The 25,401-nt window shown below is 42.3% G+C and overlaps 1 protein-coding gene across 2 annotated transcripts in view; it reads right to left on the bottom strand.

Moving 5' to 3' along the window:
* The window catches only part of LOC140727833 (glycerol kinase), a 133,703-nt gene that overhangs the window by 15,853 nt on the left and 92,449 nt on the right, over positions 1-25,401 (bottom strand). For both annotated transcript variants that reach the window (XM_073045636.1, XM_073045637.1), the window contains exons 11-16: positions 24,615-24,657; positions 24,333-24,413; positions 16,246-16,324; positions 15,613-15,709; positions 3,698-3,782; positions 2,015-2,135 (exon numbers count right to left, since the gene is read on the bottom strand). In XM_073045636.1, coding sequence (XP_072901737.1) covers positions 2,015-2,135; positions 3,698-3,782; positions 15,613-15,709; positions 16,246-16,324; positions 24,333-24,413; positions 24,615-24,657 — 506 coding nt within the window. The remainder of the gene's footprint in view (positions 1-2,014; positions 2,136-3,697; positions 3,783-15,612; positions 15,710-16,245; positions 16,325-24,332; positions 24,414-24,614; positions 24,658-25,401) is intronic.

Below are 25,401 nucleotides of genomic sequence, written 5' to 3'. Positions count from 1 at the left end.
TGTTGGAACAGCTTTAAAAAAAAACCAATACAATCCATAATGATTCATAAATTAAAAAGTGATAGACCTTTCCATCACTAGATTCAAAATAGTAGACATAGCCATACAAACAAAAATAATGTACCAAAAGCACTTACTGCTCATGCTCAATAAGCCTAATGTTTACAGATTCTGAGCAACAAAAGAAACATTCTGAAAACTCAGAGCTGCATGTATTAAAGAACATAGAACAGTACAGCATAGGAACAGGCCTGCTGGCCACAACTGTGTACTGAGCCAATTAAATTAATAATAAACATGAGGAAATCTGCAGATGCTGGAAATTCAAACAACAACACACACAAAATGCTGGTTAAATAATAAAATGGCCAATTAAATTAATTTCTCCTGCCTAGACAATGTCCAGATCTTTCCATTTTCCTTATTCATGAATCTATCTAAATGTCTCCAAAGCTTCTGCCTCTATCACCACCCCAGGCAATGCATTCCAGGCACCCACCACTCTGGTATTAAAAAAAAGTCTGCCCCTCACATCACCTTTGAATTTACCGCTCTATCACCTTAAATGCATGTCCTCTGGTATTAGGTATTTCAACCCTTGGAAAAAGACATTGTTCGTCTACTCTATCTATGCTTCTCAATCTTCTGATAAAACATTTTTTAAACTTGTAAAAAGTTGACCACTTCTCACGATTTCCTCACGTGTTTCCAACAATCTTCAAGCAAAAAATTGAGAGCTCCCACAGAAATCCTACCAACTTCCATTTATTCAAAGCTTTTGAGGAAGCTTCATACTTTTTTTTACTACAAACCAAATAGGCAAGTGCTCAAAATATGAAATGGAAACAGAAAATTCAAGAGATACAACAGGTTCAGGCAATCTGTGGAAAGAAACACAAGATTTCAGCCTTTCAGATAGATAGCTCCAGAGGCTTTTGTAGACCCAGGTGACTTCTTCCAGTTTATCCACGAAACATGTTATTCTTCTCTCCTCATGTCTCTTTCTTTCAAAGGTGGCTGGAGCCCGTGATCTACAGCTGCAGCTCAAACTATGGTTCTTCACTGGCAATGGGTTCTCACTCTATGACTGATTGGCCTGGCATTTCAAAATCTCCTGGTGTAGCCTGGAAGACATGCACCTTTGGGGTGTGGCCCCGTAGTTGACCAGATTCCTCACTGATGTTGCCAACTGAAGCGTCACTGGATATTGAAATGTCAAGAGAGCAGGCAGCTTACACCGCCTTCGAAAGAAGGCCCCTGCACTCGAACAATCTCTCTTCTTTTGATGGTGAAAGAAATTCTGTTGATCCTGGAGTTGGGGTACTTGGGGAAGTGATGCGGCAGATTATAACATCAAAACAATGAGCTGTTTGTCTCCCCTCTTGTTGTAGGAACGATATCTCTCTCCTTCTCTAGGGAGAGGGAGTGCCTGTCTGAGATGAAGTGTTGGGATGGATAGAGGTTTTAGATGGACTCTAGATCATGACTTCATTTGGGGCTTTGCTATTGCCTGCATGGTGGGTGATGGAGGGTTGATGCTTTTGTTGGAGCAAGTGGAGGAGAGGGGAGGGTTAATACCTTTGCTGCTGCTTGTGCATGGGGGGCTTTGGGGTTTTAACTTTTTCTGTCATTCATTCGTTGGGGTTTTTTGTTTCATGGATGTCTGCGAAGAGTAAGAATTTCAGGTTGAATATGGAATACATTCTCTGACATTCAACTGAGCTTTTACAGTTCCAACAAAGAGTTTCAAAATTAAAATGTAAACTGTTTCTCTTTACACAATATTAGTCTTTCCAGCACTTTGTTTTTATTTTGCGATCTCACAACAGCCCGAAGTCACTCTATAAAACTATATTTAATATAGATAAGAGACTTCTGTCATGAACAATTCATCTTTATAAAAATTAGCAACTTCCCCCAAATATTCAGTATTCAAGAAAAAGTACTGGGTACTGGAAGCAAGCCCCTTTTTCTGACAGGAACTGGAAGGAAGAGTGCAACTTTGGATCCTTACCAACTGGTATACCAAGTATATCTGATTGAAGTTGCAGCATTATCTTGTTGCTGGTCATTCCTCCGTCTACTCTGAGATCTGTCTGTTTGATCCCAGCATCTTTGTTCATGGCCTCAAGAAGCTGAAAGCAGCATACAATTATTGAGCTACAACATTTAATTACCCTGCTAACTTACTTTATTCCACAATATTTTTGTTTAGATTTCAGACAAGTTTCAAACTTCATTTCTATTTTGTATACAATTTAATCTTCCACTCAATAAAAAGACATTCACCTTGAGAGTTCAACTCTAATACTACATTCCCAGCAGAGTGGTTCACTTCCAGTATAGTTCAAAATTAAGGACAAGGTACACAGGTATTGGTTTATGAACTACACTTGTGTGGAGCGAGTGTAGTTTTCTTGTTTATTTGCAATTCTGGCATGGTTTTAAACTTCCGTTCTCACTACAGGTTAAGCAAATAAAGGTCACTGAATTAAGATCAACAGCTCAATATCCTTTCACTCAGAAGAAATTACTTCTATAAACCATAAGCCAAAAGTTATGGGCAGATAGGATTTTGAAAGGATTATGATCTTTGAGCACTTTGGTTGTTTGGCTCGAATTTACAAGAATTACCCAGAAATTTTTCTATGCTGATCCTGGTTGCACCTCTTCTAGATAATGTAACCACATGGTGAGGGGCAGCATGGTTGAAAAAGGCAAATGGTTGATATTACACTTCAATATCTGTATTAGCAATTTGATCATCAGAAAGGTCCTAGACCACTTCATTAAAAAGACAAATGTGATCTTGTTGATGCATTGCAAGTTGAATTAATTGACCTCCTAGCAACACAAACAAAATGGAGGAACTTAGCAGGCCAGGCAGGATTTTGTGTGTGTTGCCCGGATTTGCAGCATCTGCAGATTTTCTCGTTTGTTAATTGACTTGCACCTTATTTATTGGCTTGAAATTTCCACCTACATACAATTACAAAAAAATCCTTAGAAGATGCAAGCATGGACTTTTGGTGTTTGGTGCAAAGATCGTACAGTGTCATTTTGGTTAATTCAACCTCCGCACCCCCCCCCCCCCCCCCCCTCCATTTCAGCTTATAATCAGCAACAGGCAGTTCACACTATAAATCAACATGCAATGTTACCTTCAAGGTATCTTTGCCACTTTGGACTCTGTGCTCCTCCACTAAACTTCACTTAATGACACACACTTGACGAGATGATTTAAGAAAACATACGCACACACACAACCACTAATGGGAGAAATATTTTAAGCTAATTTTCTAGATTCCATGCATTTTTCAACATTTCTTATAATTGGCTACATTTTCAGTTTTCTTTTCCACAATTAACTCATTTTTTGGGGACATTAAAAAAATAACAGTATTACATAGAGTCAGCATTGGTTTATAAATGAGCAAGCTTATTTGACAAATCTGAGGTTTTTTTTTGAGGCTACACACAAAATAACAAAGACAAAGGGATTTTGTCTCCTTGCACTTCAAGGTCTTCAATAAAGTACCAAAAGATAGAATAGCTGCTGGCACTTGCAGTATTATTGGTTTGACAGGATTTACAAAGAACCTTTCACCAATTCTCTACTTGTCTGTGCCAGAACAATCCAGTAAGGGAAAATGAAAGTGCACCCAAGGTACACTGATAGAATGAAACTCTGGCTTACCTCACGTGTTTGAAAGGCAACAGATTCTAAAGCAGCAAATGCAATGTGATTTCTATTTGTAAACTGGGTAATGCCACAAATTATTCTGAGGAACAAAAAGAGGGAAAATATTTATTTAAATTATACATGCACCCGATTTTCTGCACATACTATAAAAATGCTACATGATTATTCATTTGGCCCCATTCATTTTTCAAGTTCAAATTTACTGTCATCTGACTGCACATATACAGCCAAGAGAAACAATGTTCCCCCAGACCAGTGTACCCACAAAACACATCACATGAAACAAAATATTACCACAAATAAGTTAATAAAATACAATTCAAACTTCAAGTATTGTGCAGCACAGGTAAATGTGCATGGTAAACAGCTTGCTGATGAGACTTCTCTGGTGGCAGGGTATTTATTCATTAGTCTCTCAGCCTGGGGGAAAGAAGCTGTTACCCAGTCAGTAGTCCCAGTTCTGATACTCCTGTACCTCCGACCTGACTGTAGTGGGTCAAAGAGATTGAGGATCCCTAACACTCATCCCACAACAATGCTTTGGTCCCTTCATATACAATGCCATCGTATACCATGACTGTTTTGAAATGCTGAAAAATTTCAATTTTTCTACAGAAAAATCTGTATGTGGCAACAGGACAGTGCACAGAACAAAATACAGTAAAGTCCCAATAGTCTAATATCCCATTGTCTAGAAAGCTTGGTGGATCACATCTGGTTCACAGGATGCCAATTGCTATGCTCCCTGCAACACATTTGGGCTCTGATTCCTATACGCATTAGTAACTCGCCTTGTTGCATTTCTCACACTCACTTGAATTTCACTGGGTTCTTTCTGGCCCTCCCGTAACACCTACCAAGTTCACTGGAGAATACTACATTTCTAAGTAACATTTGATATTTGAGGATCAATATTATGTTGGGCGATCGAGGAATTACAACCTATTGTCTGGAAAATCTGTCAGCCCAGAACTAGCAAAATCCTCAGTATGCTGGATAATCAAATTCATACTGTACTAAGTATATGCTCAGTGGCCATCTTTTGGTATACCTGCTTGTTAATGCTGTTACGTAACCAGTAACTGGTTTCACTTACCAGCAAAGATAGATATGTCAGTTGAAGTCCAATGGTACTATTTTCAAAAGTTTTATTAATAAAGGGGCACAAAAATTAAGGTTAATACAAACATTCAGATAACATGCGTCAATACTCAATCTAAAACGCAGGTACATTAATAATCACTCAGAAATAAGCTCTTTCGTTGTCTAGGGTATAATACTGAGTCCAATTGGAAATATAAAGAGTCACTCTGAAGTCTGCAGGCTTTTCTCTTTTGGTTTCACGTGTTGGAGAGAGAGAGAGATAAAACGGAAAAACTTGCCGTTTACATCCGTGTAATCAGGGGAGCGATCTTCCCCGTTGTTAGTTAAAAAGCGATCTTCCGTTGGTTCCAGCCACAAACCCCGCATTCGGAATTTAACGCACGTGGCTTATTTCAAAATGGCTTCCCGTTCCCACGGGAAGCGGTATCGTGCTTCTTGGTGTCTCCTTGGTGCGTCTGAGGGTCGTCCTCTTTCAGACCCTTCTTTATACTGCCTCACGGGATCTCAGGTGTCAATCAGGTTGCAGGTGATGCAACCTCTCTCTCTCAACCAGCCCACTTTGCCCGAGGGCTTTACAATGTCCCTGCGAGTTGGCACGTCTGCAGTTCCCAGGTGTCTCCTGAGAACAATGCCACAGTCACCAGCTTTTGTCCCAGTGGAATGTCTTTCCATTTCCTGTGTCCATTCAGCCTGTCTCTCTCTCTCTCTCTCTCTCTCTCTCTCGGGTCATTGACCCCCCCTTCCCTAGGGCTCTTGCAATTCTCACAAAGGAGGGGGCTGGTATCATAACACCTCCCCTCTTAAAAAGGTTTTTACCAGCGGTTAAAACCCAGAGTGGTACAGTCTTACAGAAATTTTGAATCTAATACAATACAGAAGCTTTTCTTTTCACTACAGAGTAATACAGTTATACATTCAAGTCAGCATCTAAACAGTTAACAAGTACAGTGCCCCTTTAGTTAATATCTTAACATCTTAATATCTTAAAGTCTTGTAGCATCAGACTTCAATTCAATAACCACCTATTTATTTATTGTTTTCAGCAACAAAACTGCGGAGGTGTGATCTTAGCTTAGGTGCATCTACAAAAGTTTATGCGAATACTAATCGTTTCGGTCGGTTTACTTCGCCGGCAGGTCTCCAAAGGTCTGTCTTTATTATTCACAGGCTTTGGCGCAACCCGTAAAACCTGCTTTGCTGTTAAAAAAAATGGCATCCCCATTAACCGTCACCTCTTTTCTGGCGAGTCCCCCCGTTGGGACTTTGAGTAATTTGGCGTGGTGAACTCCCGCCCGCCTCGTTCATCGGGGCTATTTTTTTCAACACCATGCCCCAGACTGTCAAGACCCTTCAGGCTATTTGTTTTTAATTCCAACTCCTCTTTCAGGTAGCATTTCGAATGCAACCTCTTCACACCCCACCCTGGCGTAACAATAGAGTGGGGGGCCCCGCTATTTCCCGACTCACTCTGTGAGCGATCTGCCAGGTTTAAAATTTCTTCCTTCGACTTGGGAACTACAGACTTTCCGTTTCCTTCAGTAACAATCCTCATTCCCCCCTTAAATTCGGCACTAACCTTGGCCCCACTCTCGAACACAAACACCGTGGAACTCACACTTCCCACGGTTACCAAGGTTAACCCTTTTCCTACTGAACCAACCCTATCTGATTCACAAAGACGGCCGCCCCGTCCCCCTGAATCAAACACCTCAGACTTCCCCTGAGCGCTGTTACCAGGTTCAGCACCACGTGCGCCCCCATCTTGGACACACTCAAACGGGACATTGGCCCCTTCCAGGCTTTCAATACCCGTACCTTTTTCAAATTCTAACGTCCCCCGATCCTTCCAGCTACTCTCTAGGCAGCCCCCCGTTGGGGAAGGCGCAACCCTGCGAGCTGAAACAACCTCCTCGGCCATTTCAGCTGACTTCTCCACAGCAAGGATACCCTTCCTCTCTAAGACTGCCCTCATTTCACTCTCGGGACCATCGAGAACACCTTTAGAACTCTGAACTTCTTCAAACAATTCTGCCAAACCAGACAGATTAACCATGTCCAACTCTGGACATTTTAACAACTTTATCCGTTTCTCAACTTTAGTTCCTACCTCTAGGACCTTTCTCTTCACTAAGGGCAGGGCTATTTCCTCTCCCTTACCCCCTTTTACTTTACTGCTTTCTGTTTTTCCACCCTCGGAACCCTCATGGTACAGGGTCGGTAAAAACATCTTGGCCAGATCACCACTGGCTTCATTTAAACTGTCCTCTTTCTCAGCCGCTTTTTCCGACAGGCTGCGTGTGACCGCGCATGCGCGATAGCTTTGGGACTCTAGGGGCGGGGCCACCGTACTCGCCGGTCGGCGGGTCGGCATCATGGCTGCCCAAATCCTCCCTCTTGCTAACACACTTTGTAACAACGCGACCCACTGCTCTTGTGGCCACTTCTGGTTCACTGCCACCGTTTCAAAAAACAAGAAATAACTATCAACATCCGTCTCTTCGAACGGAGGTACTACTTTCAGCTCCCGACTAACATTAAACCGCTCTCTCCTTAGCTCCTCCCTCTCTCTTTCTCTCCCCGCTGCCGCTCTCTCGGCTGCTGCTAACTCTCTGATCCGAATTTCATGCTGTCTTTGCCTCTCAGCTTGATCCTGCTCGTTTTCCATCTCTAAGCCCTTCGCCAAATTTAACAAGTCTGCTTTGGTGCTCACCTCTAGCGCCGCCACAGTCGCGTTTTTCATAAATTCACACACGTCCATCTTTGCTGGTTTTCTGTCTGGCTACCTGCGAAACCAGATTTAAGTTTGGACTTACAGCCCGATTCACTGACCCTCCCGTTTGGTTTCAAATCCCGGACGAGCCCCCACTTGTTACGTAACCAGTAACTGGTTTCACTTACCAGCAAAGATAGATATGTCAGTTGAAGTCCAATGGTACTATTTTCAAAAGTTTTATTAATAAAGGGGCACAAAAATTAAGGTTAATACAAACATTCAGATAACATGCGTCAATACTCAATCTAAAACGCAGGTACATTAATAATCACTCAGAAATAAGCTCTTTCGTTGTCTAGGGTATAATACTGAGTCCAATTGGAAATATAAAGAGTCACTCTGAAGTCTGCAGGCTTTTCTCTTTTGGTTTCACGTGTTGGAGAGAGAGAGAGATAAAACGGAAAAACTTGCCGTTTACATCCGTGTAATCAGGGGAGCGATCTTCCCCGTTGTTAGTTAAAAAGCGATCTTCCGTTGGTTCCAGCCACAAACCCCGCATTCGGAATTTAACGCACGTGGCTTATTTCAAAATGGCTTCCCGTTCCCACGGGAAGCGGTATCGTGCTTCTTGGTGTCTCCTTGGTGCGTCTGAGGGTCGTCCTCTTTCAGACCCTTCTTTATACTGCCTCACGGGATCTCAGGTGTCAATCAGGTTGCAGGTGATGCAACCTCTCTCTCTCAACCAGCCCACTTTGCCCGAGGGCTTTACAATGTCCCTGCGAGTTGGCACGTCTGCAGTTCCCAGGTGTCTCCTGAGAACAATGCCACAGTCACCAGCTTTTGTCCCAGTGGAATGTCTTTCCATTTCCTGTGTCCATTCAGCCTGTCTCTCTCTCTCTCTCTCTCTCTCTCGGGTCATTGACCCCCCCTTCCCTAGGGCTCTTGCAATTCTCACAAAGGAGGGGGCTGGTATCATAACAATGCAAATATCTAATCAGGCAATCATATGGCAGCAACTCAATGCATAAAAGGCATGCGGGCAAGGTGAAGAAGTTCAGTTGTTCCTCAGACTGAACATCAGAATGGGGAAGAAATGTGATCCGTGTCTTTGACCATGAAATGATTGTTGGTGCCAGACGACGTGGCTCAAGTATTTCAGAAACCACTAATTTTCACGCTTAATCTCTTGAGTTTACAGAGAATGGTGTGATAAACAAAAAACAAAATCAGTGAATGGCAGTTCCTTGGGCAAAAAAACCTCATAAATGAGTGAGGTCAGAGGAGAATCGCCAAACCGGTTCAAGCTGACAAGAATGCAACAGTAACTGAAATGACCATGCATTATAACAATGGTATGCAGACAAGCACTTCTGAACACACAACACATCAAACCTTGAAGTAAAACAACAAAAATACAACTGCAGATGCTGTGGATCAAAGGATACATACACAACGCTGGAAGAACTCAGCAGGTCAGGCAGCATCCGTGAGAAAAGAGTAGCCAATGTTTCAGGCCAAGACCCTTCATCAGGAATGGGGGGGGGGGGGGGGCGGGGAGAGAAGAAGAGAGGGCCAAAGCCCAGTAATAGAGATAGGGGAGGGGGAAGGGCTAGAGGCGCCAGGTGGAAAACCAATCAGAGGAAAGATAAAGGGGGGAGGGGATAAGCATAGATAGATAGATAGATAGATAGATAGATAGATAGATACTTTATTCATCCCCATGGGGAAATTCAGCATTTTTTTCCAATGTCCCATACACTTGTTGTAGCAAAAACTCATTACATACAATACTTAACTCAGTAATAATATGATATGCATCTAAATCACTAACTCAAAAAGCATTAATAATAGCTTTAAAAAAAAAGTTCTTAAGTCCTGGCAGTTGAATTGTAAAGCCTAATGGCATTGGGGAGTATTGACCTCTTCATCCTGTCTGAGGAGCATTGCATCGACAGTAACCTGTCGCTGAAACTGCTTCTCTGTCTCTGGATGGTGCTATGTAGAGGATGTTCAGGGTTTTCCATAATTGACCGTAGCCTACTCAGCGCCCTTCGCTCAGCTACCGATGTTAAACTCTCCAGTACTTTGCCCACGACAGAGCCCGCCTTCCTTACCAGCTTATTAAGACGTGAGGCTACCCAGACGGTAGATGAGGTGTTGCTCCTCCAACCTGAGTTTGGCCTCATCATGGCAGTAGAGGAGGCCATGTATGGGCATATCTACATGGGAATGAGAGGCAGAGTTGAAGTGGGTGGCAACCGGGAGGTCCAGTCTATTGTGACGGACGGAGCGGAGGTGCTCGACGAAGTGGTCCCCCAATCTGCGTCCGGTCTCGCCGATGTAGAGGAGGCCGCACCGGGAGCACCGGATATAATAGACAACTCCAGCAGACTCGCAGGTGAAGTGTTGCCTCACCTGGAAGGACTGTCTGGGGCCCGGAATGGTGGTAAGGGGGGAGGTGTGGGGACAGGTGTAGCATTTGCGCTTACAGGGATAAGTGCCAGGTAGCAGTTCTGTGGGGAGGGACGTGTGGACCAGGTAGTCGTGGAGGGAATGATCCCTGCGAAAAGCTGAGAGGGGTAGGGAGGGAAAGATGTGCTGGGTGGTGGGGTCCTGTTGAAGGTGGCGGAAGTTGCGGAGGATAATGTGTTGGATCCGGAGGCTGGTGGGGTGGTAGGTGAGGACAAGGGGAATCCTGTCCCTGTTGTGGTGACAGGAGGATGGGTTAAGGGCTGATGTGTGGGAAGTGGAAGAGATGCGGGTGAGGGCATTTTTGATGATGCCAGAAGGGAAACCACGATCCTGAAAGAAAGAGGACATTTGAGAAGTCCTGGAATGGAAAGCCTCATCCTGGGAGCAGATGTGACAGAGACGGAGGAACTGGGAATAGGGAATGGCATTTTTGCATTGGGCAGGGTGGAAAGAGGTATAGTCAAGATAGTTATGGGAGTCAGTGGGTTTGTAGAAGATGTCAGTAGATAGTCTGTCTCCTGAGATGGAGACTGAGAGATCAAGAAAGGGGAGAGAAGTGTCTGAGATGGACCAAGTGAATTTAAGGGCTGGGTGAAAGTTAGAGGCAAAGTTGATGAAATTGACGAGCTCAGCATGGGTGCAGGAAGCAGCACCAATGTAGTCATCGATGTAGCGGAGGAAAAGTTGGGGAGTGGTGCCAGTGTAGATTTGGAGCATAGACTGTTCCACATAACCCACAAAGAGGCAGGCATAGCTGGGGCCCATGCGAGTGCCCATGGCTACACCCTTGATCTGGAGAAAGTGGGAAGAACCAAAGGAGAAGTTATTGAGAGTTAGAACAAGCCCCGTCAACCGGAGAAGTGTGATGGTGCTGGGGAACTGGTGGGGTTTGTTATCCAAAAAGTAGCGGAGGGCTTTAAGGCCTTCTTGATGTGGGATGGATGTGTGTAAGGATTGAACATCCATGGTAAAAATGAAGCGGTCGGGGCCAGGGAATTGGAAGTTCCATCCGTCACAATAGACAGGACCCCCCGGTTGCCACCCACTTCAACTCTGCCTCTCATTCCCATCTAGATATGCCCATACATGGCCTCCTCTACTGCCATGATGAGGCCAAACTCAGGTTGGAGGAGCAACACCTCATCTACCGTCTGGGTAGCCTCCAGCCTGGTGGTATGAACACTGAATTCTCCAATTTCCGGTATTTCCCTCCCCCTCCCCCAGCTACCTCTCTGCCTCTCTCCCCTTTCAACTTTCTGCTCCTTTATCTCTACAGTTCTTTCATGCTTATCCCCTCCCCCCCTTTATCTTTCCTCTGATTGGTTTTCCACCTGGTGCCTCTAGCCCTACCCCCCCCCCCCCCACATCTCTATAACTGGGCTTCGGCCCTCTCTTCCCCCTCCCCCATTCCTGATTAAGGGTCTCGGCCCGAAACATTGGCTACTCTTTTCTCACGGATGCTGCCTGACCTGCTGAGTTCTTCCAGCGTTGTGTACGTAAACCTTGAAGTAGATGGGCTACAGCAGTAGAATGCCACACCATGCTCCACTCCTGTACCAAATAAAACAGTCACTGAGTGCAAGTGTTGTGATCAAGTACAAAGCAGCATATGCTGATGCCAGCCACATTGTGGTGGGACTTTGATCAGGTTAGCTTAGTTTTTGCCCAACTACTACTATCAACACATGACCTGCAATAGTCGAGGACTCAACTCACAACCACTGCTATATCACCAGCAAGAATGTCCATCACCCATCTCTCATCCACACGCTGGCAAATCCATCTGGATGTGCAGCTCCTGCCTGTGTACACAGATTGAAGAATACGATACCAGTGAAGAGGACTACAAAGAGCTGGATGGCAGAAGCAGAGGAGCAAATGCAGTTAGTGGACTGGACTGTGCTCAAGGATTTGTTAACATACCTTAATGAATATGCTGCAATCGTCACTTACTTCATAAGTGTATGTTTGGATATGTTTGTACCATAAAGCCATTCTGAGTCTTCTGAGTAGTGCTGGATGAACTAGGAGATTTGTAATCTGCTGAGGGCTCGATCTGAGGTGTTTAAGGCTGGTGACCCAGAGTTATACAAGAAGTCTAGATACAGGCTTTGGAAAGCCATTCTGAACGCAGAGGAAATTTGAACCAAACTGGAATCAGAGGAAGAAGCTCAATGGCTGGGCAGGACATACATAATAACTTTGTGCAAGAAGAGATTAGATAGCATAAGGGGCAGTGATGGGTCATTGCCAGATGAGCTGAATGCCTTTTATACACATTTCGATAAGTGTCTGGTCTAGACGGCGTACCTGGCCAAGTATTAAAGACCATGTAGACCAACAGGCTAGAATACATACCGATGTATCAACTTCTCACTTCTGTGGTCTGAGGTTCCCACCCGATTTAAAAATGCATTTATACTGGTACTCAAGAGCACAGTGACCTTCTTCAACACCTATCCGATAGCACCTAGATCAACTACAATGTAGAGCTTTGAGAAGTTTGTTATTGTGTGAATCAACTCCTGCCTCAGAAAACTTGGATTAACTCCAATTTATCTACCACAGCGGGTCAACAGTACATTCAATTTCTCCAGCTCTTCACTCTCTTCTGGACAACAGGAACTCACATCAGGCTGCTATTTATTGACTACAGCTGGGCATTCAACATAATCACCCTGCTTCAAGACCTGGCATCTGCATCTCCCTCTGAAATTGGATATTCAATTTCCTCATCAGCAGACCCGAGAAGACCGGTAACAATATCTCTTCCGTGCTGACCACCAACACAGATGCGCCTGAAGGCATATTTATTTCCCTACCTAACTCGTTATACACACACTGCTGCGTGGCTAAGCACAGCTTCAATGCCATCTTCAAATTCACTGCTGGTACTACTATAGTTGGATGAGTCACAGGTGGTTTTATCACCTGGTTGAGTGGTGCTGCAAAAACAACCCCTTGCTCAACATCAACAAAACTGAAGAGATGACTGTTGACTTCAGGAAGGGGAAGGAAGATGAAAGTGTGCCAAGATATTTTAGATGAATGGTGGTGGAGAGAGTCAGCAGCTTTAAACTTCTGGTTGTTAACATATCAGATGACATGCCCTGGGCCCAGCACATAGATGTGATCAGAATTGTATCTGATCGATTGTGAGAAGGTAGTAAGTGTACAAGTGGGTGTTTGATAGTGCGGTTAATTGCTTGGGCTCTCTTCTGTCAGGCGTGTTTAAGTGCATGCATTTTTGTCTCAGCAGGCCTGATTTGGCACTCCCACACTGCAAGTTGTCAGTGTGTAGTGTTACTAGCCTAACTCAGTAAAAATGTGTAATCATATTATTCCATTATTGTTCTTGCTCCATGTATACTTAACAAAGAAAGTGTGCCAGTGTCTTTACTTTCTTAGGAGGCTGAGGTGGTTCAGTTTGCCATTGAATACTCTTAACAAGAGTCTGGAGGTGCACTGTTGAAAATATCCTCACAGATGGCAACATGGTCTGGCATGGCAATGCAAATGTACAGAAATACAAGAAGCTCTAGAGGGTAATGGACTCTGCCCAGTATATCGTGGGCCCACCCTTGGTAGTATCTGCAGGGGATGTTTCATACCTCAACTCCATTCTATCCCTCCTAGGTCAGTCCCTTCCCACCTACACTGCAACATTTCTCATGCTCTTGATCTCCAAATTTTCAATTCCCTGCCTCTGATCGCCTCATTTTCACCATGGTTGTCCAGTCACTATCCCCCATCAAGCTGGCCTCAAAGCTCGCCGCTTCTTTCTCAATAGACGAACCAGCCAGTTCCCACCCATCACTATCCTCCTCTGCCTGGCAGAGCTGGTCCCCACAATCAATAATTTTCCTTCAGCTCCTCCTGCTTTGCCCAGGTTCATGGGGTAGCTGCGAGAACCCACATGGGCCCCAGCTATACCCGCCTTTTAGTTGGCTACACAGAACAGTCTGTTCCAAGCTTTCCCTAGTAATGCTCCGCAGCTCTTCCTCTGCTACACTGATGGCTGCGTTGGTGCTGCTTCATGCACCCGAGCTCAGTTCCTTCATCACTGCTGCATCTGCTCCCAGAATGTGGCTTTCCTTTCCAAATCAGGGATGTCCTCCTCCTTCAAAGGACAGGGTTTCCCCTTCCTCCACTATTGATGCTACCCTCACTCACATCTCTCTCATTTCCTGAACATCCATGCTCACGCCATCTTCCTGCCTTCTTAACAGTGATAGAGTTCCTCCTGTCCTTACTTATCACCCCATACACCTCCAAATCCAATACATCATTCTCCACAACTTCCACCATCTCCAAAGAGATGCTACCACCAAATACATACTTAACTTCTGCCCTCCACCCACACCACTTTTGTCAGGCAGTGCTCCCTCAATGATTTCCTTGTCTATTTATCCCTTCCCAGTAATCTCCTTCCCAATACTTATCCCTGCAAGCTGCCAAAATTCATGTGTGAATATCAATTTCTTCCTCCGGTAAAAAAATATTTTTCCTACCCTCCCCTCTTCTTCTATTCCCACTTTGGCCTCTCATCTGCCTATCACCTTCCCCTGGGTCCCCTCCTCCTTCCCTTTCTTCTGTGGTTCACTCTCTCGTAGAAGTCATTTCTTCTCCAGCCCTTTATTCTCCCTATTCACCTGGCTTCTTCCATCTCCTGCTAGTTATCCTCCTTCCCCTGCCCCCACCTTTACTCTGGCGTCTTCCTCCTTCCTTTCCACTCCTGAAGAGTCTCTGCCTGAAGCGATGGCTGTTTATTCATTTCTTTGGATGCCGCCTGACCGGCCGAGTTCCACACACAAAATGCTGGAGTTGCTCTGGATTTCCTGCTTATGTAGAATTTCTCGTGTTTGTGATCTACAGGAGGTGCATCCTCAAGATGGCGACATCTAGCAAAGATCCCCAACACAATGCCGTCTTTTCCCAGCTACCTACTCATAAGGCAGAAGGCACAGGAGCCTGAAGTCCCACATCACCAAGTTCAAGACAGCTTCTTCCTTTCAACCATACAGTTCTTGAACTAACTGCCATTGTGTACAAGTTATGTTTAATGTTTTATTTTCCTTGTGAATGTTGTTAATGATGTATGTGTCTGTAATGCTGCTGATGATTCTTCATTGCAGCTGTGTATAGACAATAAACTTGATTGTGAGCACTTCTCCAGATTTTGATTCACGTTTTGTTTGCACCAACAACCCTTTCTCGTTTATTTTCTTTTGCCTTCTAAATTTTCCAACATATTGCCTTTTGCTCTCTCCCTTTTAAACTTATTTGCACACAATTTCCAGTTCTAATGGAAGGTTATTAACCATATAAAATTTAAACATAGCTTGTTGTCATCTACACAGATTCTCTCCAGCCTTGGAAAAAATTAATATATTAGCAGCATTGATTGATCAGCAAATACCTCATGCATCCCATTCTAGACAAATACAACTGCTGAGTTACATAGTATACACAATAGCAAAATTGGTTCTGACACTGATTGCAGTAACTGCTAGAGCTTTCAAACCATTAAACCATTATAAGCACAACAATGATAAATCCAATAGACAGACACTACAAAACAATCACTTTTTTGGTATAGGGATGAAAATTAAGCTCTTACCCTCTTGCACTAGGTTCCCAATATGGTGCATATAACCCCGAGAAGGCTGGAACAAAATAGCAACCATGAGAGGAACCCACAGATGCAGCAAGCTTTTCTGAAAAAAAAAGGCAGATAACTTTAGCACTTATTCAACAGAACTTTAAAAAAACCATGAAAATTTTCACAATCGCTTTTGTACAACTCATTTATTCAGCAAGCACATCAGAAAGGTGGTAAATTGCTAGGCTAGGGTATTTTAGTTACCATTTTACTAAACAACTACGAATGTAAGTAATGGATCTTCAATAGACTTAGAGGAAGGTATCCTTCAATGATATGATGAGATACAGGAATACCCGGGAAAAAAATGATGGCAGTCATATAAATGCAGAATATTTTGTTTACAAACAAGGAAATTATCTGTGACAATCTGCAATGATGTTTATTTTTATAGTGCCATACATTTTCATGTTTCTCCATAAATAACTGGGTCAGGATGTTACACTGATATACAAATGTGGAATTTCAATGAAATAATACTATTAACTTATTTTATGAAAAGTACAAAACCCAGGGATGTAAAAAAAATCAAAACTTTGTATTTTCCTATTTATTTTCTGTACTCAGAAATAAAAATTAAGTAACACTTGCCAACTTCCTCAGCTGAATTAATGATACGAAGATTTTCTCGCAACCATCGCACTACAGCACCACCTATAGCGACTGATCCCTAAAGGAAAAAAAGTGTAACTTAATGAGAAACAATGAGTTTGATGAAAGTAGCACCACTTTTTTTTTACTGTAAGCATGTGGTCTTATAATAAAATAACTCCATACCTAAACGTAATTTAGCCTTTTTCATTATATTGTACATATTAAAATGGCGACGAGAGGGTGTACAGGAGGAAGATATGCCAACCAGTGGAGTAATGTCACAGCAACAACCTGGCACTCAATGTCAGTACGATGAAAGAGCTGATTGTGGACTTCAGGAAGGGCAAGACGAAGGAACACATACCAGTCCTCAGAGGGATAAGTGAAGAGACTGAGGAGTTTCAATTACCTGGGTGTCAAGATCCAAGGACGTAACCATATCCCAACATATTGATGCAGTTATAAAGAAGGCAAGACAGCAACCATACTTCATTGGGAGTTTGAAGAAAGAAGCTGCAGAAAGTTGTATATCTAGACAGCTCCATCTTGGGTACTAGCCTACAAAGTACCCAGGACATCTTCAAGGAGCAGCATCTCAGAAAGGCAGCTTGCATCATTAAGGACCTCCAGCACCCAGGGCAGGCCCGTTTCTCACCGTTGCCATCAGGTAGGAGGTACAGAAGCCTGAAGGCACACACTCAATTCAGGAACAGCTTCCCTTCTGCAATCTGATTCCTGAATGGACATTGAACCCTTGAACACTACCTCACCTTTTATAATATATATTATTTGTTTATTTGCATGATTTTTAATCTATTCAATATACTTATATTGTAACTGATTTACTTACCGTAGATTCCGGACTACAGAGCGCACCTGATTTTAAGCCGCTGGCTCTAATTTTAGAAATAAAATCATTTTTTTAATTGTAAAGGCCGCATCGGATTTTAGGCCGCACCAGATTTTCGGCCGCAGGTGTCCCACGTTGTAATATGAGATATTTACACAGAAAGATATTACACGTGAGGATTTTTTTAACTTTTAATTAAATCCATATGGTAACAAAAACAAATACATATTGCAAATGCTTTTTTTCGAACCGTGCCCGTACGCGGCTACTTTTAAATATACGTTGCGTATACTTCTTTACTGAACAACATTCCAATATCTCCTAACGACTGGTAAAAAAATATATATATTGCAGCCTACCAGGAAAAGTTATTGATACCTTTAACTTAAAAGCAGAGTTCGCTCAGATCCAAAGCCGCTCGCGTAATGCGCTCCCTCCCTCCGTCCCGTTTCATCGCAAACCGGCATTTTCCCACAAGACACCGCGAAACCGGGTGTGACGTCATAGCATCCCGCGATGTAGTACAGAAAACAAATATAGTTTAAACTAAGTAGGCAGCACAATGCTTCGAGTGTTTTCCATGTTGATGAGGGTGAGTACAAATGACTGATTTACAATAATTTAATTGTGAAAGTGCGCTTGATTTATCGTACAATTTCATTGGACCTCTGTGAACTACTCATCAATTTTATTGGTCTACTGTTACGAGGCAAAATGTTTACGAGGCGGCATGAAAAAAATCATGCATTAGCCGCTTCGGATTATTGGCCGCAAAGTTCAAAGCTGTTCAAAATGTGGGAAAAAAGTAGCGGCTTAAAATCCGGAATCTACGGTATTTACTTTTATTTATTTTTTCTTCTACATCATGTATTGCGTTGAACTGCTGCTGCCAAGTTAACAAATTTCATGGCACATGCTGGTGATAATAAACCCAATTCTGATCATATTAAAAAGGTGTCGCTCACCAACTAGGAAGCTGGTTTCTGTTTACACTAACCTGAAATAAAACAGTCACATTGAAGAAAGGCCAACTCTGAGAAGCCAGTTCTCAGGTTTCAGCTGTTGAAATGCAGCGGGTAAAAATCATTCAACCTTTAAGTACAAGTACTATTGAATAAACATTATAATCTTTGAATGTGAATGAGAGCAAGATGAAAAAAATATTTTCCAGATGCTCTTTTTTTAAAAAAACAAGAGACATTTAATCCAAGGATTACGTGGCTGAGCAGAAGATTGTGTAGGAATCCAGTGAAAAAACTTCAACTCCCACCTTTCTCAATTTAAAAGTAAAAATACAATTATGAATGAGTAAAATAATCTGATGCTGACTACCAAGCTTTTGAATTATCATAAAATTTACATTCACTATGTCTTTCAGGAAGGAAAATCTGCTGTCCTTACCCAGCCTGCTACATACATTGTTTTATACATAGTATACATCTTGAGTTTAGATAAACAAGGTGTGATCTCATTGAAACATATGGAGTTCTTGTGAGCTTAGACACAGCAGATTCTGCAATGATGTTTCTTCTGACAAGCTGTCAAGAACCAATCACCAATCTAAAAAGCTATTCATACAGAAATAAAAGGACATTGCTTCAATGAGTAGTGAATCACAAGATTTCACTGAGAACACTGGGAGACTGTAACTTAATGTATTCAGAGCAATATTAATTGGATCAAAGGATTATGTGGTTCATACCATAATCCCACTGAATCACACAACACATTGCAAATTAAAAAGCTTGCTTCTGCTTCACTTTAGAAACATAGAAAAGCTACAGCACAATACAGGCCCTTTGGCCCACGAAGTTGTGCCGAATATGTCCCTACCTTAGAAATTACTAGGCTTACCCACAGCCCTCTAATTTTCTAAGCCAAAAAGGTACCTATCCAAAAGTCTCTTAAAAGACCCTATCATATCTGCCTCAACCGTTGCCAGCAACCCATTCTGTGCACTCACCACTCTCTGCGTAAAAAACTTGCCCCTGACATCTCCTCTGTACCTACTCCCCAGCACCTTAAACCTGTGTCCTCTTGTGGCAACCATTTCAGCCCTGGAAAAATGCCTCTGACTATCCACACGATCAGTGCCTCTCATCATCTTATACATCTCTATCAGGTCACCTCTCATCCTCTGTCGCTCCAAGGAGAAAAGGCCAAGTTCACTCAACCTATTCTCATAAGGCATGCTCCCCAATCCAGGCAACATCCTTGTAAATCTCCTCTGCACCCTTTCTATGGCTTCCACATCCTTCCTGTAGTAAGGTAACCAGAACTGAGCACAGTACTCCAAGTGGGGTCTGACCAAGGTCCTATATAGCTGCAACATTACCCCTCGGCTCCTAAATTCAGTTCCACTGTATGACTTCTTAACCAGAGTCAACCTGCACAGCTGCTTTGGGCTTCCAATGGACTCTGACTCCAAGATCCCTCTGATCCTCCACACTGCCAAGAGTGTTACCATTAATACTATATTCTGCCATCATTTTTGACCTACCAAAATGAACCACTTCGCACTTGAACTCCATCTGCCACTTCTCAGCCCAGCTTTGCATCCTATCAATGTCCTGCTGTAAACTCTGACTGCCCTCCACACTGTCCACAACACCTCCAACCTTTGTCATCAGCAAACTTACTAACCTATCCCTTCACTTCCTCATCCAGGTTATTTATAAAAATTAGGTCGATTAAGGGTCCCAGAACAGATCCCTGAGGCACACCACTGGTCACCGACCTCCATGCAGAATATGACCCATCTACAACTACTCTTTGCTTTGTGGATCCAGAACTGGCTTGCCCACAGAAGGCAATGTCCCCTTGGATGCCATGCCGCCTTACTTTCTAAATAATCCTTGCATGGGGTACCTTATCAAATGCTTTACTAAAATCCATATACACTACATCTACTGCTCTTCCTTCATCAATGTGTTTATTCACATCTTCAAAAAATTCAATCAGGCTCGCAAGGCCTGACCTGCCTTTGACAAAGCCATGCTGACTATTCCTAATTATATTATATTATCTCTCCAAATGTTCATAAATCCTGCCTCTCAGTATCTTCTCCATCAGCTTACCAACCACTGAGGCAAGAATCACTGGTCTAATTTCCTGGGCTATCTCTACTCCCTTTCTTGAATAAAGGAACAACCCTCCAATTCTCCGGAACCTCTCCCATCCCCACTGCTGATTCAAAGATCATCGCCAGAGGCTCAGCAATCTCCTCCCTCACCTCCCACAGTAGCATGGGGTACACCTCATCCAGTCCCGGCGACTTAACCAACTTTATGCTTTCCAAAAGCTCCAGCACATCCTCTTTCTTAATATCTACATGCTCAAGCTTTTCAGTCTACTGCAAGTCAGCACTACAATCACCAAGATCCTTTTCCATAGTGAATACTTAAGTATTCATTAAGTACCTCTGCCATTTCCTCAGGTTCCATACACACTTCCCCACTGTCACACTTGATAGGTCCTGTTCTTTCACATCTTATCCTCTTGCTCTTCACATACTTGCTGAATTCCTTGGTGTTTTCCATAATGCTACACCTGCCAAGGCCTTCTCATGGCCCCTTCCGGCTCTCCTAATTTCCTTTTTAAGCTCCTTCCTGTTAGCCTTATAATCTTCTAGATCTTTGACATTACCTAGCTCTGAATCTTTTGCAAGCTTTTTTCTTCTTGACTAGATTTATTACAGCCTTTGTACAGCACGGTTCCTGTACTCTACCACAACTTCCCTGTCTCATTGGAATGTACCTATGCAGAACTCCACACAAATATCCCCTGAACATTTGCCACATTTCTTTCGTACTTTTCCCCGAGAACATCTGTTCCAATTTCCTGCCTGATAGCCTCATAATTCCCCTTACTCCAATTAAACACTTTTCTAACTTGTCTGTTCCTATCTCTCTCCAATGCTATTGTAAAGGAGATAGAATTATGATCACTATCTCCAAAATGCTCTCCCACTGAGATCTGCCACCTGACCAGGTTCATTTCCCAATACCAGATCAAGTACAGTCTCTCCTCTTGTAGGCTTATCTACATACTGTGTCAAGAAACCTTCCTGAACACAGCTAACAAACGCCACCCCATCTAAACCCCTCCCTCTAGGGAGATGCCAATCGATATTTGGGAAATTAAAATCTCCCATCATGACAACTCTGTCATTATTACACCTTTCCAGGATCTGTTTCCCTAGCTGCTCCTCGATATCCCTGTTACTATTGGGTGGCCTATATATAAAAAAACCCACCAAATTATTGACCCCTTCCTGTTCCTAACTTCCACCCATCGAGAATCCGTAGACAATCCCTCCATGACATCCACCTTTTCTGCAGCTATGAGACCATCTTTGATCAACAGTGCTGCACCCCCATCTCTTTTGCCTCCCTCCCTGTCCTTTCTGGAACATCTAAAACCCGGCACTTGAAGTAACCATTCCTGTCCCTGAGCCATCCAAGTCTCTATAATGGCCACCACATCATAGCTCCAAGTACTGATCCACGCTCTAAGCTCATCCACTTTGTTCACAATACTCGTTCCGTTAAAATAGACATCTCAAACCATTCGTCTGAGCGTGTCCCTTCTCTATCACCTGCCTATCCTCCCTCACACACCGTCCCCAAGCTTTCTCTATCTGTGAGCCAACTGCATCTTCCCCAGTCTCTTCAGTTGAGTTCCAACCACCCCCAACAATTCTAGTTTCAACTCTCCCCAGTAGCCTTAGTAAACCTCCCCACCAGTATATTGGTCCCCCTGGGATTCAAGTGCAACCCATCCTTTTTGTACAGGTCACACCTGCCCCAAAGGAGGTCCCAATGTTCCAGAAATCAGAATCCCTGCCCCCTGCTCCAATCCCTCAGCCATGCATTTATCCTCCACCTCATTCTACTCCTATACTTACTGTCACATCACTTTCTTTTGTACTTATGGATAGACAAGCAGCTGGATAGATTGTCAGGTAGTGCGCTGTACTTCCCTGAAGCTGGGCTTTCTCAAATTCTCCATCATTTCCTCTGGTGAATTTGCTATCTGATCTCTGCCAAGTAAGACACAGTTACAGCACCTGCTGACTCATTCAGTTAAATGGGAATTGTGGGACAATGAGGAAAGAAGCTAATTTAGTGCTTGTTTTAATAATTTCAAACTGTGTTTGTGTGGTTTTCTTTATTTAAAACATTTTAAATATCTTAAAATTCAGGTTTTTGTGTTCTCCTGGTATTTAGGCCTGTTAAAAAATTCCCACTGCTGCCTGTGATGAATTTGTATGTTCTCTCTGTGACTGCATGGGTTTCCTCTGGGTGCCCCCTTTTCTTCGCACATTCCAAGGACGTACAGGTTAGGGCAAGTTGCGGGCATGCTATGTTGGTTCCAAAACCACAGCAGTACTTGCAGGGGGTCCCTAGCATATCCTTGGACTGTGTTGATGCAAATGATACAAATCACTGTGTTTTAATGTACATGTGACAAATAAAGCAAATAGTTAAACCTCGCCAGTTTTGACAGTCATAAAGCAAGGGATTCATCTTTGTCCTCGTTTCCAGCAAAGCTTTGCGGACAGGGCTGGTTCGTTCCTTCACTTCACACAATGATACCATTTGATAACTTGTTGCTGCTCAGCTTCAGAAGTGAACTGCCAAGCAAAATGCTTCTTACAAATCTGGAATGGGGGGGGTGATAAATGAGAAGTGTAAGGAAAGGATACAATGATTTCTACTTGTGAAAAATCTAGATCTGTACTAGTTTAGAAGCTGAAATTTCCATGTGTTTAACAATCAGTGATTTAGTCCACATGTGGCTAACAAATATGGTCACAACACAGACAGTGATCACTGATATTTGGTGCGAGGGATTTAAGCTAGCTAATGTGAATCTTAATTATTTTGTAGAACACTTAACTGATATGGGAGGAGGACCAGCCTCCACATTCAATATACAGGCAATATTACTTCAAGAGAATAGATTAAATATGCCAGCATATTAATGAGTGGCTATGTTGATTGCTTTGAATAAAAAGTCAGTGATAAAGCTCCCACAGTAATATCACCGGTGAGTCCATATTTCAGTACAAATATGGACATACATATGCACACAATAATTCAAAAACAATCAAGCCCAAATTTTGTTCAGATGACCATCCATTTCTTTCATTTGATAATGCTTTTAGAAGAAATCTGTATGCAGCACCTAACACAATCAAGTATAAATGACTGAATAAGATAACAAAATAGTGAACAAATCTCAATAAAGATGTAGCGTGACAGCTTGTTGGTAACAACAAGGGCTCATCTTGGAAAACAAGAGCCTAGCGAGGAATCTAAAAGATAGATACATAAACCACTTATGTAGGAATATTGGATTTCAAGACTGTTTTAAGAAAACAAAAGCACCAAATCATTTAAAAACAATGTCCCAAAGCACTTTGCTGTTGATGAAAGTGTTTTTGATGTGCTCTGATTATTCCATTAGAAAAAACACAGGATTCAAAATGGTTCCTGCAAGCTTTTACAATCATCTGCTGTAATAACCAAATGACATGCTTGATGATGCTGGCCAAGAAATGGAAATTTGAGGACATGAGGGGAAAAACCCCTACTCTGAAACAATACAATAGAATGGTTCTGGTTTCAGTTCAGTGTGCTTACAAGTTCTGTGCCCAAATTTCTGGAGTGGGACACAAAGTGAGAATCTGTAGACTCAAGAGATAATTTTTGCAATGGAGCCTCATTGCATAGACTCTTCCTATTACAAAAGATATATGGCACAGAAGAAAGGATAGTAATGATGCCAACACAGAACCTTTTCCAAGTGAAAAGATGTAACCTATTTGGGTTATATTCTTCAGTAAAGTGACTGAATAAAGTGACTGAATAGTTCTGTTAAAGATTAACATCTAGTCCCCAGCCTAAAAATTGAAAACCTCTACCTTAGCAAATTCTTTGAGAACAAAATGAGGCACCACAAGTATAAAAGTTATTAGGAAATTTAGTAGGAATTCAGAGGGAAACTAACAATCAGCATGTCTGGATACCATGAAAGGAAAGTTGGACATATTTAAGAATCAGAAGGTAATGCAAAAGAGATATGAAATTAGGTGACAGGCAGCTCCAATGGACCAAAGAAAAACAGTCATTGGGTCTAATGACTAGAATTTGTACAGTACATTTGTATCATATACAAAAGGTGAAGAACTGAATTCTATAAGTTTAGGACCAAAAGAAATACAACTTACTTCCAGTGCGTAGTACGCAGGCTTGTTCTTGCCTAATTTATACGCTACCGTTGTCAGAAGGCCATGTTTAGAGAACACCGGCTACAAAGAACAAGTTCAATAAAACAGCACTTTTTAAAATTTGTAATATCATATAAGAAATGTTGCCAACTGTGAAATACAAAATCAATACAACAGAATTTAGCCACTAGACTCAAAGCATATAATGTTTAGTGCTTCAATATTTTCATTACAAATGCCTTTACTGTTATACATTACTCCAAGACATTAAAATACACTAACCTTCTGTCCTGTGTTAGACAAGAGGAAACAGCCTGTGCCGTATCTAAAAAGTAGAGATAAAACATACAAAAATGTAATAGGTTAGCTTACAGTAACTGACATTGCTGATAAAAATGCTGTGTCATTGCATGAATTTTACCACTAGATTATTTTTCCATAGGTCTGATTGATTGAATGAAACTACAGAATAAAAATTGAATGAATGCATCCACACCAAGGGTAGTATGTTCAGTTTGATGCCTCATCATAAACGTAGCAATGCTGCAAGTAACCTAGCTGTTTTTTTTGCACAATACTGAAAAAAAAGAGTAATAGTAATCAAGGAAAATATTTCATCACCCTCTTCATTAATTTGTCACAATGTCAAGCAGCAAAGTGTACAAATTAATCTAAAAAATTTTAAGTCAAAATTCTAAAAATCATAAAGACATTGAGACACAAAAGGCTGCAGATGCTAGAAATCTGAATTAATACACAAAAGATGCTGGAGGAGCTCAGCAGATCAGGGAGCAGATAATGTCTCAGGCAGAGATCCTTCAGGATTTTGACATCGATACCTTAGGGAAACCCAAGGTCAGGAAAATCTAACTATATTTCAAAGTGAGCAGGTAGGTTGGATACAAAATATTGACATACATTCTTCTGAATGGAAGACTGTCACCATAAATAAAGAAACAATTTATAGATATTTGTGAAATGACAAACCAAAGTAATGCACAGTACTTAAATAATGAAACAATGGATTCAGCTGGCCAAAATAGAGCGAATGTTTCAGGTCAAAGGTCCT

Source organism: Hemitrygon akajei, chromosome 5 (assembly GCF_048418815.1).
Source record: "Hemitrygon akajei chromosome 5, sHemAka1.3, whole genome shotgun sequence".
NCBI lineage: Eukaryota > Metazoa > Chordata > Chondrichthyes > Myliobatiformes > Dasyatidae > Hemitrygon > Hemitrygon akajei.
This window is presented reverse-complemented; position numbering and strand designations above follow the sequence as displayed.